Source organism: Archocentrus centrarchus, chromosome 3, assembly GCF_007364275.1.
Source record: "Archocentrus centrarchus isolate MPI-CPG fArcCen1 chromosome 3, fArcCen1, whole genome shotgun sequence".
In the NCBI taxonomy this organism is placed as follows: domain Eukaryota; kingdom Metazoa; phylum Chordata; class Actinopteri; order Cichliformes; family Cichlidae; genus Archocentrus; species Archocentrus centrarchus.
In genome coordinates, this window is record NC_044348.1 from 6,843,848 (window position 1) to 6,862,233 (window position 18,386).

At 40.9% G+C, this 18,386-nt stretch overlaps 1 protein-coding gene across 1 annotated transcript in view; it reads right to left on the reverse strand.

Annotated features, from left to right (window-relative positions):
* The window catches only part of uacab (uveal autoantigen with coiled-coil domains and ankyrin repeats b), a 44,661-nt gene that overhangs the window by 8,494 nt on the left and 17,781 nt on the right, over positions 1–18,386 (reverse strand). Inside the window, exons 2-10 of the mRNA XM_030726376.1 lie at positions 11,442–11,572; positions 7,051–7,139; positions 5,416–5,480; positions 4,050–4,107; positions 2,164–2,234; positions 1,803–1,909; positions 1,029–1,210; positions 498–535; positions 73–129 (exon numbers count right to left, since the gene is read on the reverse strand). Of these exons, the coding sequence (XP_030582236.1) occupies positions 73–129; positions 498–535; positions 1,029–1,210; positions 1,803–1,909; positions 2,164–2,234; positions 4,050–4,107; positions 5,416–5,480; positions 7,051–7,139; positions 11,442–11,572 (798 nt within the window). The remainder of the gene's footprint in view (positions 1–72; positions 130–497; positions 536–1,028; positions 1,211–1,802; positions 1,910–2,163; positions 2,235–4,049; positions 4,108–5,415; positions 5,481–7,050; positions 7,140–11,441; positions 11,573–18,386) is intronic.

The following is an 18,386-nucleotide window of genomic DNA, read 5'->3' on the forward strand; positions in this document are numbered from 1 at the left end:
CAAAACATAACCAAAAAAAAAAAAGCATGAATGTACCGTGGAAGCAGGAAGTTGATGTTATACAGCACTTACATGTATGATCTGGTCCCTTCTGTTAACCTCAGCTGCCTCTGATCTCTCCACTGAATGCTGAGGATAAGACAGGATCTTATTTTAACACTACAACAGGCCATGAAATCACATGGAACAACTCTAGCTTTTAAGCACTAGATGGCAGCGTTGTATAACTGAGCAGAGATACGTAGCCTGATATATAAAAACGGTGTGCTGGACACCGCCAAAGAAAATGTTTGGCAGGAGAGGGTGAAGTTACAACAATGGAAATTATTCTGAGATGATGTCAGCAGCTCTGACTGCTCATCTTTTAACACATACAGAACGTCATCTCATCACTGTTCCTGTTAAGGCTCCATGTCACCAAGATAAAATGAGCAAAGTGTGGAGAATATCAGACGTGGTGAGATTTAATGATGAGGTGAAGCGTGTTGCAGCATTACCTGTCGCTTCCACTGTTCTATCTTTGCGGCTTCTTTATCTGTAACACAAGAAAACAGGAAGGTGAGATTTCATTTTTCAACCATTTGTAATTAAGACAGCAACACATTCAATACAGAGAGCACAACCAAGGAAGACAAAAGGAAACGGCTGTGAAAGTCAAGACTGCAGCTGATGGGAATAACTGTGTTTTAGAATAAAAACACAGGATTTGGTTTGAATATTTAAATACTCATACAGAAATGTATAACTAAAGTAAAAAAAGCATCTTGGCATTAATGTAAAAAAAACAATTCTGTCACGTAGTCTAAAGAGCTCAAGTTGAAGTTGCACATTTGTTGGTCTTCATATAAAATTCATCTTTCATATTGTAGATAAACTGGTGATGTGAAAAAGGATTTCAGAACTGTCATAATGATGTGTTTCATGTTATGAAGCATCACACTTTTGTTATTCATTAGTCTGGTGAGTTTTTGCTGTATTTATTCCAAACAAATAGCTACAAAGGGTTCTTTTATGTTCTGCTGTCTGACCTCTGTTGGCTTTTTCGAGGTAACTCCTGACCATCGTCATGAGCTCCGGGTCCTTGCTGAAGCGAGTGTAGTGGTACGCATCGTGACCCAAGCCGTCCACGGCCTTCACATCAGCGCCGCTCTTCAGCAACACCTCCACTGCGTCCTTACAGCTGAACTCGCAGCCGAGGATCAGCGCTGTCCTGAAGACAGCACGCACAGTTTTTAATAAAGAAACTGGACAAATTATCTCAGAAACAACTGTCATTGAACATGAGGCTCTCAAAACAAAACATGTGGCAACAGAAAAAAACCCCAAAACATTCAATTCACTTTATTACTACTCAGTGTGACCACATCAAAGGATTTTATTGGTCAATTTCATTCTTTTTTAATGGATTTGTGTTACAAAGATGGCAGAGCAACCACAAATTAACCAGCCAACACTTATGATGAAATGACAAATTAATTTTTGCTTATATAAAATACATGAAATCATGACACTCCTTCAATATTTAAAACTAAGCCATAATTTCTGTTAATCTTTCAATGCCTAACACACAGCTGATCTGATGAAGGATGAAACATTAGCATCTTTTTTCTCCAACTTTTCCTCATCATTTTGTGTAAGTGCTGACTTTTGTTACTGTTCACTATCAAACACTGAAACTACACTCACCAGACACTTTATTAGGTGTTAGGTGCCTCGTTGGATCCCCTTTTGTATTAAAACTGATCTACCAGGGCCACTTACTAAGATCAAATGCACAAACTATCGGGGGTGCTGTCTCTTACTTGTTTTGTTTGTCCCGGACCATAATATCAGCTCCTCGCTCCAGTAACAGCTGACAAATGCGTGGATGGCACATCTGGGTTGCCAGAACCAGAGGTGTCCTACCATCCTAGAGAAAAAAATATATATATCTATATAGATACAGGTCTAATCTGAAAGAGTCTCACCTAAAAGGACATAAACAGCATTCATTTATGTGAACTAGGTCAACCTGACCTTACATGCAGTTTAATACAAGGTAGCAGATATTCAACAGCAAGCAGACAGAGCTGCTTTTCTACACAGGCAACTAAACACAAGGACAAAACGTCTCAGGCTTTTTCATCGAAACTCTGCAAAATAAAGAGCAAAAGCAATTCTCACAAAATCAGTGGCATTCACAGCTGCTCCGCTGTCACAGAGAAGTTTGACGCTGGAGGCGCAGCCCGCCATGACTGTGGAGAAAAAGAACAGAGAGCTACAATAATTTCATCCCACTTACCACTGAGAAAAAAAAAAAAAAAAAAAACACATGTACAGACACTCAGCTCAAGCAGCAGCAAGCAGTTGGGTTTAGATGTTGAGAATGTGTTTAGCTTTCATGGTGCCAAACTGTCTTTGAACAAACAGATGAGTGTTCTTCATTATTATAGCAGAATTTTAATTTGTGAAACGTGACAGCCTTTAAGATTCATGTGTAAGCATGTGTAGCCTTTGATTATGCAACAAGAAAAACAGTAAGAGCTGTGGGCTGTCAGAGGCCTTTCTTTTATGATAAAGAAGATGAGAGTAGAGTAAGATCTGAGTGTATTCATGTAGAGTAGAGTACTTGAGTAGACTTCAGTCAGGATTATGCTACATTAGAGTTACTATTGTACAGGGTACTAATGCTATTGTACCCTGGTACAACTATAATCTAGTAGTACCAGGATAGTAGTCTACTATAATCTACTGCTGCTGCTGCTGTCAGTACTAGTAGATTATAATAGAGTCAGACTACAATGGGTTAGAATAGCATTTTAGAGTACACTGAGCACTATATTGCAGTGGAGCTGGAACTAGAATAAAGCGGTGTCATGTCAACATTAGATGAGAGCGCACTTAAACCCTTGAACAACTTCCTGTTATAGGAAATCAGACTTATTTTCTTGAAGTCTCTAGTCTGAGCCCAAAATATAGAGACGCTAAATGGACTAAATACTGGGCCACCTACAGGAGCTGCTAAAGTCATGGAAAATCATGCCATGAAGCTCCCGGCACATAGTTTCTGTGCTGATGTTAATTCCAGAGGAGGTTTGGAGCTCTGTTGAGGCAGCAGAGTGTTGGTGACTTGTATGCACTATGCGCCTCAGCACTCAGCGACCCGACTCTAACTTTATGTGGTCTGGCACTTCATGGCTGAGCTGCTGTGGTTCTTAAAAGCTTCCACTTTCCAATAAGACCACTTTCAGCTGATTGTGGAATATCTAGGAGGGAAGAAATTTCATGAGCTGACTTGTTGCAACGGTGGCATCCCACACTGGAATTCAGTGAGGTCTTCAGAGCAGTATCCATGCAGTATCCAGGCATACTGCATGGATAGGTGTTTGACTTTATACACCTGTGGCAATAACACTGAAAACACCTGAATTCAAATTAAGAGGTGTGGCCCAATTAGTTCGTCCATATGACCACCACCCAGTGTGAGGTTTTTGCCACAGCTGCCCTAAATTAACAGCATCAGTAATTATCAAAATCATTTTTTATGTTTCTGTGATGGTTAATCCACTAGTATGTGAAAGCGCTTCATGATAAATTATATTTTTAAAAAGAAAATATAAGATTGCTGTTATCTGTAAACCTTTAAATTTACTCTTTTACAGAAAAACAGAAAAAAAATAGTAAAGCACATTTTTATTATTTTTGGAATAAGACTGGGATTTCTTGTTTTTATGACAGGTGGTCTAATAAATTTGTTAAACACTGTATGTTGCCGTACAAGTCTGATGGGCCTCTCACATCTGTAGGGATTGCTCAGCAGGTGGTGCCCAGAGTTCAAACAAAACATGGTGAATTGGCTTTTAGTCATTATACTACCCACTGCTGAAATCCACTCCCCTTTCTCAGATACATCAACTGTTTGCTAAACTAAGCAAAGAACTCCTCATTTTGCCACTTTTTTTTGTTATTATTCTTTGTGTTTTTCTCTTTGTAAAGTTCTTTAAACTGCAAATGTGAATTAATTGCTGCATAAAATAACTTTGCCCTGCCTTGCCCTAGAATAATCTTACCAGCATCATGTAGAGCAGTTCTTCCTTGCAGGTCCACATTTCCAACTGGACAGTTGTGCTGTTAAAAACATTTTGATGAAGAAAATTTAGAAGTTATTATACTAACACAAAAGTATCACTATAATGTAAAATACAGAGGATGGGACAGAAGTGCAAAATAAATCGGTTAAGTCAACATACTGAAAACTTCAATTATGGGAAAAAATATAGTAGAACGATGAAAAAAAACTAACACACTGTACATAACATGTCTGTTAGCACAGACTGATTTTAATGTAGGAAAGTATATCAGCACAGAGCTGTTCTAAAGTTCGCTAAGAGGGTAAAAGGCTGTAATCCAATCCAAGTAAACAATTCTAACTATATAGGACAAAATGTTTTCAGTAGACAACACTCAGTTTCTCACTGGCAAACAGTGGTTTGAATAGGTTTCCATATTGAAGTTACATAAAAACAGTAGCATCCTAAATATCATTTATTTCCAGTGGAACCTAAAAGGCAACAGCAGGGAGGTCATATTAGTGGGGCTGCGCTGAAATGCCTGTGACATCTCTACACAGTCAGTCAGCTGGTTGGACTCTGGTGATTGTACTGCTGTGGTGATGAGGGCCTGCTATGAAAGACTTCAGGACTCTATGCTAACAGGAGCCTGATGTTGCTGGGTAAGCTTGCCAGCGCATTCTGCCCCCCACCCCCCACCCCACACACACACACACACACACACACACACACACACACACACACTATAAAAACTCCACTCTCTCTAGCAACAAGGGCCAAAAATTAGCAGCATGCTCAGATGACAAAGTGGAGAGGGGGGTAGAGTGGCAATGGGAGCCGAAGGTAGCGCATTGGAGATGGGATATCCTATACCCATGATGGTTTGGGCTGACGGAGGAGAGACAGTAGTTGTGGCTGGGCATCCAGCTGCTATGTCTGGTGCGATGACGGCACTAAGAATGGATGGCAGGTTTGCAGGAGGGTAGGCTTGTCAACAGTGCTGACAACCCCCTGCCAACAGCCACAACCTCCATTAGATCATTGCCATGCCAGATATTGGAGGGAGAGGGGGCACCAGACTATGAGGGCACAATGTTGCAGAGAGAGCCACCTTATTGTAAACACGTAAATCCTCCAGAGGGCCACAGTGACTCAACAAGGCCTACCGTTGACCGATACGGAGTGGGCTCAGCAGCCACAGCTGTTTGGCAATAATAATTTAAGGGGGCTGAACTGCTCCAAGAGATAGTAAAGTGCAGAGATACAGAACACACCAACATGGGCAAAAAAAAAAAAAGGAAATAACAACCTAATATGCAGTTTTATTTTGTCATATGGTATGTTTTTTTCCACAGCTGCACTTTACCTGCAGGAGTTTCTGCACACACAGAAAATGTCCATTTCTTGAAGCTAGATGAAGACCACTTTTACCTGAAAGAGACAAACGAAGCAATTAGAAAATGAAGTCCATTCACTGTCTAGGGTTTGCATGTATGCATATTTCAAGAAACACGCCACAACATGCAGCACCCCCCCCACCACCACCCCCATCCCGTGCTACACATACTACTGATCTTGTGCCTAAATCTTTACTGGGCATGTCACTGCGGTGTACCCACAATGAATTGTTCTTAAAGAAGCAACTGTGTTGTTTTATCTGCATACAGGGCTTCAACAGTTAGAAACAAGAAAAAATGTTTTTGTAAATATAACATTATATTTACAATATTTTGTAAATATAACGTGTACTTTATCTTACTTTAACTCCTTTTTCAGTCAAATTAGACTGAAGCCGTTTCATTACTGCAGTAACAGTAGCTGTAGTAGTTGTAATTTTCTCCTCACAGTTTTTGTTAAGCCCTTTATCGAGACAGGATTACTGTTTTCATCAATCTGTGGAAAGTAACAGCATTGGGTCATTTCTTACTCCAGCACACATCCAGCATTACCTTTTGCTAAGTGTAACCCCACTTTTGAAGGTTACGTACACTCTGCATCAGTCGCTCTGTGGACAAGTCTGCACTGAGCCTTGCTGTCACCATCTGATGACAATATTTACATTGCTAGGACCAAAGCAGACCATTGTATACTTGCAGGCATGGAAACCATAGCACGGCTTTATGAGCAAGGTCTGTAAGTGTGTATGCTGAATGGTGCTGAGCTACTCCACCGCAAGAACATCGACTTAGAGGGAGGGAGAGAGAGAGAGAGAGAGAGAGAGAGAGAGAGCTCTTTTCTGAATGAGCAGTAACTGAAAATGCATCGTAAACAAATGTGTTAATCTCACTGCAGATCAGGAACAGAACTGATTAGACGTGAGGCGTGCATGGTTGTATTTAATGTGACTGCAAAGTGATATAGTAATATTATTAGGTCAGACCTAGTAAAACCTGTAAAGATGTTTGCTGTACCAAAAACATTTTTGTGATTGCTTTTATGCAGCAGTCACCCATACAGCAAACATTTTGTTTTGTGACCAATTTCACACCAGCAACACTCAGCAACCTCCAACAGCTGCTAGCCAATTGGTTGGGGACACATTTGGCGTCACCAATCAGTCTCTAAGCATTGTGACTGAGGCCTAAGCATGCCATTGTTACTTGAGAAACGGTGACAATGCTAATTTGATGCCAATAAATGAATAAAGTGAGATGCTGTCAAATGAATAAAAAAGATGTAGATTTTGTTTCTAAAAATAAGAATGGATCAGTTCATTTCATTTTCTAAAGGAACACACTTTCAGTGCTCTGTAGTGTTTTTATAACAAAAAGATGACTCGTAAGATCAATTTTCTGCACAGTGTCATCCTGTGGAAATGCCATTGCTGATACGGCATGCGAGTCCAAGGCATGGTCTGTGTTGTTTTTTTTTTTTTTTTTTTTTTTAATAAAGCTGATATAACGGAAGTGGAAAAAAAAAATATATATATATATATATATTAGAAACACAATAAAATACAAATACAGCAATGAGGTACTCTTCTCTTCTAACCCAAACTTACCAGCGGCGTCAGTCGCAGTCACATCAACATTGTGTCCCAGGATGAGATTGAGGCATTCTAGGTGTCCTCGTGTTGCAGCCAAATGAAACCTGGAAACCAAGAGAGATGGAAAATAAATAAAAATAAATTAAAAAAAAAAAAAAAAAAAAGACAAGACTGACAGAGCTGGGTGAGATGTACAATACCAACCAAACATTTGGACACACTCACCCATTCAAATGAATGGGTGAGTGTGTCCAAATGTTTGACTGGTACTGTATATAGAAAAAGAGCAGAGAGCACAGAGTTGAGAAGGGCAAGTGAAAACGTGATAGGGTGTAAAGAGATGGGGGAGAGGGTAAAACTGAGAGACAAGAGAGGGGGTGCAAACTGATGCCTGGCTCCATGCTATCAGCAGGATCAGCATTCTCAAAGCAAATAACAAAAACCCTCAGGGTTTGTAAGGTCTCACTGACAACTATAAGCTACACAAACATCCTCATTTTGCAGGGAAGGGGGGGAAAGTGTTTCTACCTGCAGAAAATATTGAATATATGGCAAATATTATGAATTACTAGACATGTCACTAACCTAAAACATATTTTCCAATTAATTTAAGATTCCTTTTAGAACTTGGAAACAGCATCTGAAATTCTTAAGTTCAACTTTATGACAACACTTTGCTAAACCTGAACACAAAATATTAACACCTACAGTACCATCCAAATGTTTTGACTGGGATTTCCAAAAAAATGATCCAAATCTATCTACCAATGAGGACCATGTGACTCGGCTGAAAGGTTTGGGGTTAGGTGCAGGTTGAAATGAGACTGTTAAATGTGTGATTGCTACAAAGTGTGCATATTCCCTTGTTAATTGCCTGCTTAGTTAAGCCATTTCCCACTGCATGTGTTTGCCAACATGTCTTTAATCATCACCTTCAACTGGAAACATTCCAGCTCCACTTGTCCAATTTAACCCACAGCAGTGCTGCTGCTAGTCTCCATGCAAGACTGCGAAGCACTTGTGTGTAAACTAATCTCAGTCTGTCACCCATCAAGACACATGAACCCGTTTATACACTAACCCCAAGTTATCTGCCAAGGAGACAGCTAGGCTGTCACCTCAACGCTGGCGTGGGTATTAAAAGCCGTGTTGATGGCCAGGAGATGCTGTTCCTCTGTGGAGCAGTGGAGTCCTGACCTCTCCAGCGCAAACAGAAGACAGAGAGCAGAATAAAGCTATCCAAGTTAGAGGGATACATTTTCCTCAAGTCAAGGAATGCTTCAGAACAGGGTTAAAGGTACACAAATGCAAACTTCAACTGGTGGAGTGCATTTTACCCATTTCTGTGATGACCATTTTGACAGCAAGTGGAACTCAAAGCTAAGACGTTCCAGACTGAAAATCTGTCAGATCGGGCCTTTCCTGCCTCTACACTATTAAAATAAAGGCAAAAATACCAAAAATCCATCTTAAATAATGTCTGATGTTCACCAAACACAAAGAAATGACTATAAATACATGGAGCCCTCAGTGAAACAGTTAGAGGTGAATTTTTGGAGACTAATGGATCAGAGCATATTTCATTTTCACATCTGCTCCTCGGGGAGCTTTCAGGTTGTCAGTCTACTGGATATGGCTGCTATTTTTAAAAGAGCCTCCTTGTTCCTATCAAACCCTAGCATGATGCTAGCTGAACCATGTGTGACGAAGTGTCTCTCTGAGGACACAACAGTCAAAACACAACTGGCTAAAGCAGGCCAAACTGTGCACCACTCTGTCCATGTTCGTATCTTACATTTAGCTCCCTCTACTTGAAAAGTGAACACTGATATGTGTACACAAAAATATTCTGTTCTACCCGTTTCTGTCAAGCTTAGACATTCACTGCTGCACTTTGTTTTGAGAAAGTCCTCTAACGGCAGTGAGAAGTCTCAACATCCATAACATCAAAACGAAGAGGTCAACCTCGTTGGCTGGTAGCCAGACGATGAGAACAGGAGAACGCATGCAATACGCAACAAAGAGAATGACAGGGACCGCTTAGTGTCAGGGAAAACACCTGCTGTAAACGCAAGGTGGTATGAACTCAGAACAAAACTTAAAATAAAACTGCACAGTACTTTTAGTGTATCATAAAGTTCACACAGATCTAACTGTGAAAGGCAGAGCTTACAATAGTTATACTTAAACACTTGCACTGAGTGAATAATTAATTTTGTGTGCCAGGTCTGTGTGTGGGTTTAACTGAGTGTCTTTAGTGCTATGCTCATGCTGTCATGAGGACTTCTTTTACCACTAGGCTATTGTCAGCTAGATATCATGACTGCACAGAACGAGCATTAGTGATGGGTGGGCTTACCACACTGAGATCCAGTTAAAGCCATGGCAGAGATGCAAACTGTTTACTCAGCTGGACGGCGAGATAGAAACACTTAGGGCTGAATTCATTAGCTGTACACAGTGAGGCTAATCCAGGGCACACCAAATGATATACTGAGGGTAACAGCTTGTAATTAGTTTCCCCACAGAGGTCCATGATTATAAAGAATCACCATTCAACATTCCTTTGTGGGCTTTTGCAAAGGCCAGAATACCATAGGCACATGTTGTCTGTGTGTGGCCCAGTGAACTATAAGCGAGCCTTGCTGAGTTGCAGTTGTGGTCCACTTTTGTTTTGGGTAGACGTGGCAAAAGCATGACCCCCCCCCCCCCCCAACCTCACTGATATTCATTCATTCATTTTATAGTTAACTAGTTCTGATCTATGTGCCCACAGGGGAACAGCAAACGATAAGCATGACTGTGTTTGGAAACAACTTCCCTCTGCAGGCTGTCGTTCTGGATTTAGTTCAGATAAATTCTAGCACCTTATTATGAGACCAGGCATTTATCAGGTTGTGTGTATAATTCTGTTTATTCGCATGCATGTACACATCGGTCTATGCAGTGGTGCCACAAAAGAATTTCACACACTGCTGAAAATACCCAGCACCTTTGCAGTCTGGGATCTGGCGCTCCAGAGTTTTACGGTTTAACAAAGGCTCTGTCAAAATAAACGTGAAGCACGGGCCAGAGACGAGTGACTTATTCATATATCTAGGATTAAACTGAGGGCGCCTGGCCGCCCAAAATGCTGGTGTTGGAATCTGGTTAAATTTAGGAAGAAAACAAAGTACTTCATTTTTTTTTTTTTTTAAAACAGGTCAATGTATTGTTTTTTTAAGGCTGACCCATTATTATTAATAGGACTAAAATAAAACATCTGTCTGGGATACCTGACGTGTGTGTGGTCTTGGACGGCAGAGATGCAACATCAGAGAATTCCTCATACACATTTCAGACTGACCTACTTCCTTCACATTACTTACTGCCCTACATTTCTGTTTAAACTTTTCTTTAAAGTGTATTTTTTTGCAGTTTATCACATTAAGAAAGTGGCGAGAAGACAGGAAAGCTGGGAAGAGAACAGTGGAAGACAAGCAGTGAATGGGCCGGGCCTCTCCGTTAGCCTTACAGCATTACAGCTGGTTCAACCCAGTGAGCTAAACTGACACCCCTTTAAACTCTTCTTTAAATGAAACCCTGGCAGGGTGTAAATCTAGCTATTCTAAAAATAAATAAATAAATTACAATTTAAAAAAAAAATCCCTGAAAATCTCAGGTTCTCACTTAAAAAGCTTCAATATAAAACCCGCTCTTCCAAGATGTCAAGAGATTGTGGTAATGGCCTGCAGCTGGGTCTAAATGTATTACTTGGTGTTACGAGCATCACATTGGATCTAATCTGAATTTGCAGGGAGTCATTTCCTGTAGGGACTACATAAACAGCCTCTGGCCAATGTGGTCAAGCCTTGTGTCCACAGACATTCTTTAAACTAACTCCCACACTGACCTCCAGTCAAAGGGAAACTAGAAGGGAAATTTCTGGATATAAACATGGAGACATAATAATATGTAACTGCAAATCGGTTTCATTTTCAGGAGAGCTGAATCAGCTGGATACTGGTTTTTTGGAGGTTCACGCAGGGGTACTTGGTGCTTATTTAAGAAATTTTGGAGTGAGAGTGACCCAATTGTAAAGGAAACTAGAGATGGTTCATCGGGGGGGGGGGGGGGGGGGGGGGGGGGGGGGGGGGGGGGCAAAAAAGAAAACAGGGGTCAGGAACGTCATGCGGTGGAGAGACCACCACAATGTTTGCAATTCTTCTTGCTGGTTTTACATTTACAAATCTTTGAGAATCCATGCTGGACTCAGCACACAAACGTTTCAGCGATTTCTATCTGTACACAATCATCTCACTATACTACAGTTCATGTCTCACGTGTGCGTGCTGCTGAAGATCACGTCACAATACTGTGCATGGATGCACGTGTGTACACAGATGCATGCGCGTGTGTTTACTCACGCAGAGCGTCCTTCCACGTCTAGCTTAGTGGGGATGATGCCCTTCTTGCTGAGAACAGCAGCCACCTTTTCCACCTCGCTACGTTCCACTGCCTTCATCAGCCGATCATCGTACTTGTTCCAGTCTGTGTTCTGTCAAGGATGATAGTACACTATCAGACATGTCTGACTAAACATTTTTACCAAGGTTGTGGTTAGTTTAACAGCTGACAGTAATAGCTACAATAGTAAACTCAACCCTGGCACATGCACACGTAGAACAAAGTCCATTTCTGACACACAAAAAGTAACAGACATAACAGCAGTGTCATTTTTCCTTTTCAGCTATTACTACAGACAAGAATAGACCTCAATGTGCCAAGAATCTGCTGAACTGCAGTGGCACTAAATGCTTCATGAGTTATAGCTACAAAGCATGGGAACAGAGTACTCTTAAAGCTTCTGATAAGAATGTGGTGCTTTACACAGACAGCCAAAATAAAGAGAACACATGAACAAGCAAGCACAAATTATAATGTTTACCAAGATTCAAACAAGCAGTGTGTATGCAGTGAGCTGTTCTAATGCAGCAGGAGAATTCTGTCGCTACATTGCCACTTTGTTAAAGCACAGCTTTCAGTAACAGTTGCATCGTCCATGAAATCATAGTTCCAGTAAACATGGTGACAAAGTACAATTACTGGCAATGAATACCTACAAAGTGCATGGAGGTGCATTTCAGCCAGCGGCTCATCTTGGGTGAGTGGAGCTGGTCCTTGCACCGTGCTACTGAAAAAGTTGCCACTTTTCTGGCTTACAAAAGCAAAACTAGAGAAAAACAAGAGTACAAAAATCCCCTCAGTCTCTCAGTGCACTCAACCAGTGAGTGCAAGAAAAAAAAAATGGATGAGAAGACAGAAGGGTGAGAGTCTATAAAGCAGGGGAGGTCCTCTTATGGAAGGTTTAACCTCAGGAATCTTTCTCACTTGCGGCAAAAAAGTTCATTTGCCAAGATTTTTGAAGCATTCCTCTGTTGCTCATGAGCTCTTCCGGCAAGTTCATCACTGCACAGCAGTTTAGTTGATTGTTAAAGGAAGGAGAAGGAGGAGTGAGAGAGGAGAAAGGAACAGAGGTGGAGAAGCAGTAGGGCCAGCCCTGCCAGCCCCGGGACCTGCCCTGGCCGGCAACTGCAACTCCTCCTCTGAGGGGAAGTCAACTCAGCCTGGCTACCGTTCACCTCCCTCAAGTGCTGTCCCCTTCTTTCCTAAGCCTTCTGCTCAACTCAATATTCTTTTGATTTGGTACTCTTCTTGCTGTCTTCTGTTTGGAAAAAACAAACTCAAAGCTACTTTCTCGTCAAGTAGTAATGAAGGGCTTCTCTCGTTGCCTCTTCTCTTGTCTATCAGTGGTCTCCAGCTTCTTCACCCCACCAAATGGCAAGGTCAGTCAGGCTCAGTGGGGTAAATATGTGAACTCTCGCAGGTTTAAAATATCACCCCCTCCCTGGTAAACAGCAGCGGTGCAGACAGGCCTGCAGACTGGTTACCTCTTTATTTTTTGACCCTCCAACCTTTCTGTAGTGACTGATAGGAAGACAGTGGCTAAGAATACATTCTGGACATGCCTCCAGCATGAGTAATGGCTTTAATGTCTATCACCACTGCCAGCATGCGACAAGGCCAGCCAAAAAGACCGCGCTTACATTGCCACCCCACCACCACACTCTCTGCTTGCCTCCCATCTGAAAATATTAATGTCAGAGAGGGATTATGGTTTGCACATTTTGAAATGGTCTTGGCATTGAACCCTCAAAGGACACTACAGGGCCAAAAGCTGCTGTTAACCCATCCATCTAAACAGGGTGGTGTGGCTCCGAAGCCCCGTGATCCTCGCTGCACGGTAGCAAGGTTAGATGACAGCCTTTTTACAACCGTCTGTGACTGCAGCCCCACCAAAAGCTACGCCTATAGTGCCTCCTCAGTTTCACCAATACACTTCAAAAGCACAACTTTCACTAACTGAGTAAAACATCATGGGGGAAAAAAAAAAAAAAAAAAATTAACAATACTTAAGAAAAAACAAAACAAAAAACATATAGACAGCAGCCCACGGTAAAGAAGCCAGGATACAAGGAGACCCATTTAATTTACACACCGCATCAGCTCCTCGTGGGCTCGTGTTACTGCCCGCTGCCAGACTGGCGTTAACAGAGCAGAACTGATATCCACAAACATGCAAAAAGACCTCCTCCACATGACATGTCATATCATAAGAACCAGGTGTCAACTTACGAAAGCTGCTCGCCCTTGCATGGAGACAAAGCCGCCAAAATGGCACCTAGCCATCGCATACATCGGTCACGTAAATATCTCACATGGGTGTGCGCTTCTGTGTGTATTTGTTTGGGAATCTGTTTATGTACTAGTTAATATTAGGGCTGTTAGCAAGCAAGAGGTGCCACCGCAGTAGCCCCTGTCTTTCAAGGAGAGCTGATCAACAGTATTTAATGATATATTTATTATTTGTGCCATTGTAACATATTTGATCTGAATTATGTGCAGACAGAACAGTGAAGAGAAAACTAAAGTTTTCTGGATGTGATTCTCATTTTCTTGAGCAGAGCAGTCAAACATTTTAATGAGCTTACAGTTTCCTTTAAGAGCAGGAAGGATGATGATTACCACAGATGACAATATCTAGTTACATATGACGTCAACATGATGTCAATGTATCTTCCTGCTTTACTTTCATATCTCAAACTGTGAATTGCTGACACATACTTATCAGTATCAGTGTATGTGTCGCCTGAAACTTTAACAGAACAAATAAAATGCTTTGGGTAATTTAGAGATATTGTCATATTGTTTATAACAGTCTGAGCACTCTTTGACGTAAATGTAGCAGTCATCCAACCAAATTATCAATACTCAGGTGATACTGACACCTACTTCTTAAAAATTGTTAGTTTCTTACAGAAAAGCAGGGGTGTAGCCTTCCAGGACTGATCCATTAGTTTTGCCATTGAGAAAAACAATCTACCCATGAAGAACTGGGTGTTCTGCAAACACCCCCGCATTTCCATGACTTTGGACTTGGTAGTGTTTACATTTACTGAAATGAACAGGTTGAAAACAAGCAGACTGCATGGCAGTGCGATTAATCTAACACCAGAGGAGCAGCTTGAATGACATCTGTGATTAATTAATTCCAATTAATTAATGACACCCATGCAGAAAAGAGTTAGGGCTTCTTCCTCTTCTTCAGTGCTAAATAGTGGTGCAAACAGCACCGCTTGCCACAAACCTTAGTTGTATGCAGCTGTATGATTCCTTTAAATACCCTCTGAAAGGGAAACTCCTACAAATAAGTAGTAAAAATAATAAAATTTTCCCTGCACAAAAGAGGGTCTTTGGTTGACTATGTGACAACTGAGTAGACAATGCTGCAGAGTAAAAGCAGTACCTTCATGGCACGTTGCAAACTAGTTGCTGGAACATTAAGAAAAAAAAAAGAACTGGTGTAATACAACTCAAATAATATTTCTCTTACACACCATGTGTAAGAGGGAAGAAAAAAATCCTGACTGTAAATAAACGTATGCAGCAGCCTCATGTCTCTCACTGAGTTGAAATAACACTAGAATAATAGGTTTTATTTATTCACTGTATTTATCTGGGGTACAATATGATTTAGCATTTTAGCAATAAATAATAAAAAATAAATAAATTTTAAAAAATCAGTAAATTTATATTTATGAATGTATTCATTTGGTGCTTAAGCTGACCCTGATGTTGCTTTATGCATAATGAATGACTCCCAGTGTTTTCCTCACAATAAGGAATACAGCTTATCAATTTGACACTGGCATTGGATTGTATAGGCACTAGAGATGGACCAATCCAAGTCTTTCCAGTTCTGATTTGATACGGATATCTTGGCTTAGATAGCTGAACTGAATGAATTGGCTGCAGATCGGTTTACTGTCAATGATCCAGCTTTTTGAGTCAGGATCAAACCGATAGAACATCCAAATATTGGATAAGTGGATCCCTAATCGATACCCAAAGATATAAAACCTCACTGTGGTCATGTTTATCTGCTGGTCTGAATATCTCCACCAAATAAAAAGCCCATTCACATAAATAACTTCTGAAAACTGGTGATGATAGGCATGACTGACTAGGGCTGATCTAACTGGAACCACAGTGAGGCTTCAAGGGTTTACACAGAAGCTGGGGAAAAAAAAAAAAAAAAAATTCTGTAATGCTTTTAATTAGTACAAAACTGCAAACATTAAGAGGCAAAAAGAACACAAACAGGTTTGTCAGCCAGCATTAAACCTTCATACAAGGTGCTGCTGATTCAATATTCAGCTAAAGCTTCTATTTTAACACAGTGACCTAGGGAATATGACATCACCTGACACTGGATAAGACAGGTTAGGACTTTCTACCTGTCTGCACAGATTATTCTGGCTGCCTGGTAATGTGTCACTTAGAGACTCTTGTCATCTTCAGCTCAGATGTTCCATCCCTTTTCCAACACCTCAGTTTCCTGCCTCTCTCAGCCCCTGGCGAGACTAATGGGTCTCCAATAACCTCACAGATGAAATCATCAGCGAGAAATATCTGACTGGTCATCTGATAAGAGACTGAAGCTGAGATCACAACATAAAGCTTTACGCCAATCTGTTAAGTGATAGTTGTGTTCAATGCCAAACTGCAGTTACGGTCTGGTTTATGATATCCACTACAGGGATCACCTTGATTATAAAAAGGCATCTGTGAAGTCACAGACATTAAGTCGTGAAATGTAAACCTTTGACACTTTATTGGAAATGTGCATTCAGAAATGCAGCCAGAACTTTTTCCCATTTAGAGCTTTAACTCGAAGTCTTGTTCAGTCAATATCAATGCAGCACACGAGTGAACTGAGTGGATGCATTCTGCTTAAAAATGTCACTCAGAGGTTCATTGCTAGTGTGCCTCCAATGTGAAAACAAAAATTGTGCAAAAATCCATTCCAAAATTCATCTGAATAACAGAACATATGAGGATCATCCAATTAATTTTGTTTTTACAGGGGCTCAGCAAAGAAACACTGACTTTGTCAATGCAAATGGGTCATTTTTGTGCTGAAAATTATCAAAGGACAGTAACTTATGGAATGGAGAAGAATGGGGAAGAAAGATGATTTAAGTGACTCTGAACATGGCAGGGTTGTTTTTGCCAGATGAGGTAGTCTGACCATTTCAGAGACTGCTCGTCTATTTGGAGTTTCCCACACAACCATCTTGAGGCTTTACAGAGAATGGTCAGAAAAAGAAAATATCCAGTGAGCCACAGTTCTCTGGGGGGAAATGCCTTGCTGATGCCAGAGGTCAGAGGAGAATGGCCAGACTGCTTCAAGCTGATAGGCTTGCAAGAGTAATAGTAACAACCACTCGTTACAACCAAGGTATGCAAAAGTGCATCTTTGCACATAGCAAGGTTGAGCTGAAATCACTGCAATCAAGCAATTTCTGTAACTCTCAACGAGACTTCTGCACCTGTCAACAGGTATTTTGTCCCATTCCTTGTGAGCGAATTGTTCCAGGTGTCTCAGGTCTAAGAGAGAGGGGCCTTCTCCAGACTGCATGTTTCAGGACACCTTGTGCCAGATGCAGAAAAGCAGCCCCAGAAAATAACCGAGCCTCCTCCATGTTTCACAGTAGGCACAGTGTTCTTTTCTTTATATGCTTCATTTTTGTGTCTGAACACAGAGCTGATGTGATTTGCCAAAAAGCTCCAGTTTTGTCTCATCTGTCCAAAGGACGTTCTCACAGAAGCTTTGTGGCTCGTCAATATGCATTTTGGCAAATTCCAGTCTCAGTGTTTTATGATTTGCTTTCAACAGTGGTGTCCCTCCTTGGTCCACTTTGGCTCAAACCAAGATTGATGATGCAATGTGACACTGATGTACCTTGACCTTGGAGTTTACCTCTGATTTCTTTGGAAGTTGTTCTGGGCTCTTTGGTTACCATTCATTTTATACATCAGTTCAATTTGTCATAGATTTTCCACTTGTGGCCTCGTCCAGGGAGGTTGGCTGCAGTCCTGTGGACCTTAAACTTCTGAATAAGATGTGCAGCTGTAGTCAGAGGAACATCAAGCTGTTTGGAGATGGTCTTTACTGCTTATACCTTTAACATGCTTGTCAATAATTGCCTCTCTCATCTCCTGAGACAGCTCTCTGCTTAGCCTTCTGTGGTCCATGTTCAGTGTGGCACACACCATGATACCAAACAGCAGTGACTACTTTTCACCCTTTAAATAAACAGACTGATTACAAGCTAGAAGCCACCTGTGATGCTAATTACAGGACACACCTTAGTTTAACATGTGGTCAACTTATTTTCAGTCTTTTCTGGGGGTGCCATCATTTTTGTCCAGGTCAGTTTGATTAGTTTGTTTTTTAAAATAATTCTCTTGAACCACAATTCAAAAGCAACGTCTGATTTTCATGAGTTAATTTTCAATAATTTTTTTATTCATTATTATTTTTGTCAATTTCAAGTTATTCCAGTGACCTTTCTGATTTTTCTTTCTTTAACAGAAAGGTACCAACAATTTCGTCCGTGTCTGTACACATCAGCCTCCAATGATAATTTAGTACTTAAAAAGGAGCTACAAACAAAGCACAGTATTTTGCAAAATATGCAGGAAACCCGTTCCTGCTAAAGGTGGAAACAATAAATTTGTTTCACCACTTGAGATTAAAAAAAAAACAAAAAAAAACCCATCATCATCAGAAATATCATCGCAAATTTTCTTGATATATCGTAACACAATTTTGAGGCTGTATCTCTAACACATATCACACATACCTGTCAGCTAAGAACAGGAAACTGATGCTACGATTTCCACAGACTCCCCAAAAACAACAACAGCAGATTGGAAAAATGTCGTCTGGTCTGCTGAGTCTCGAT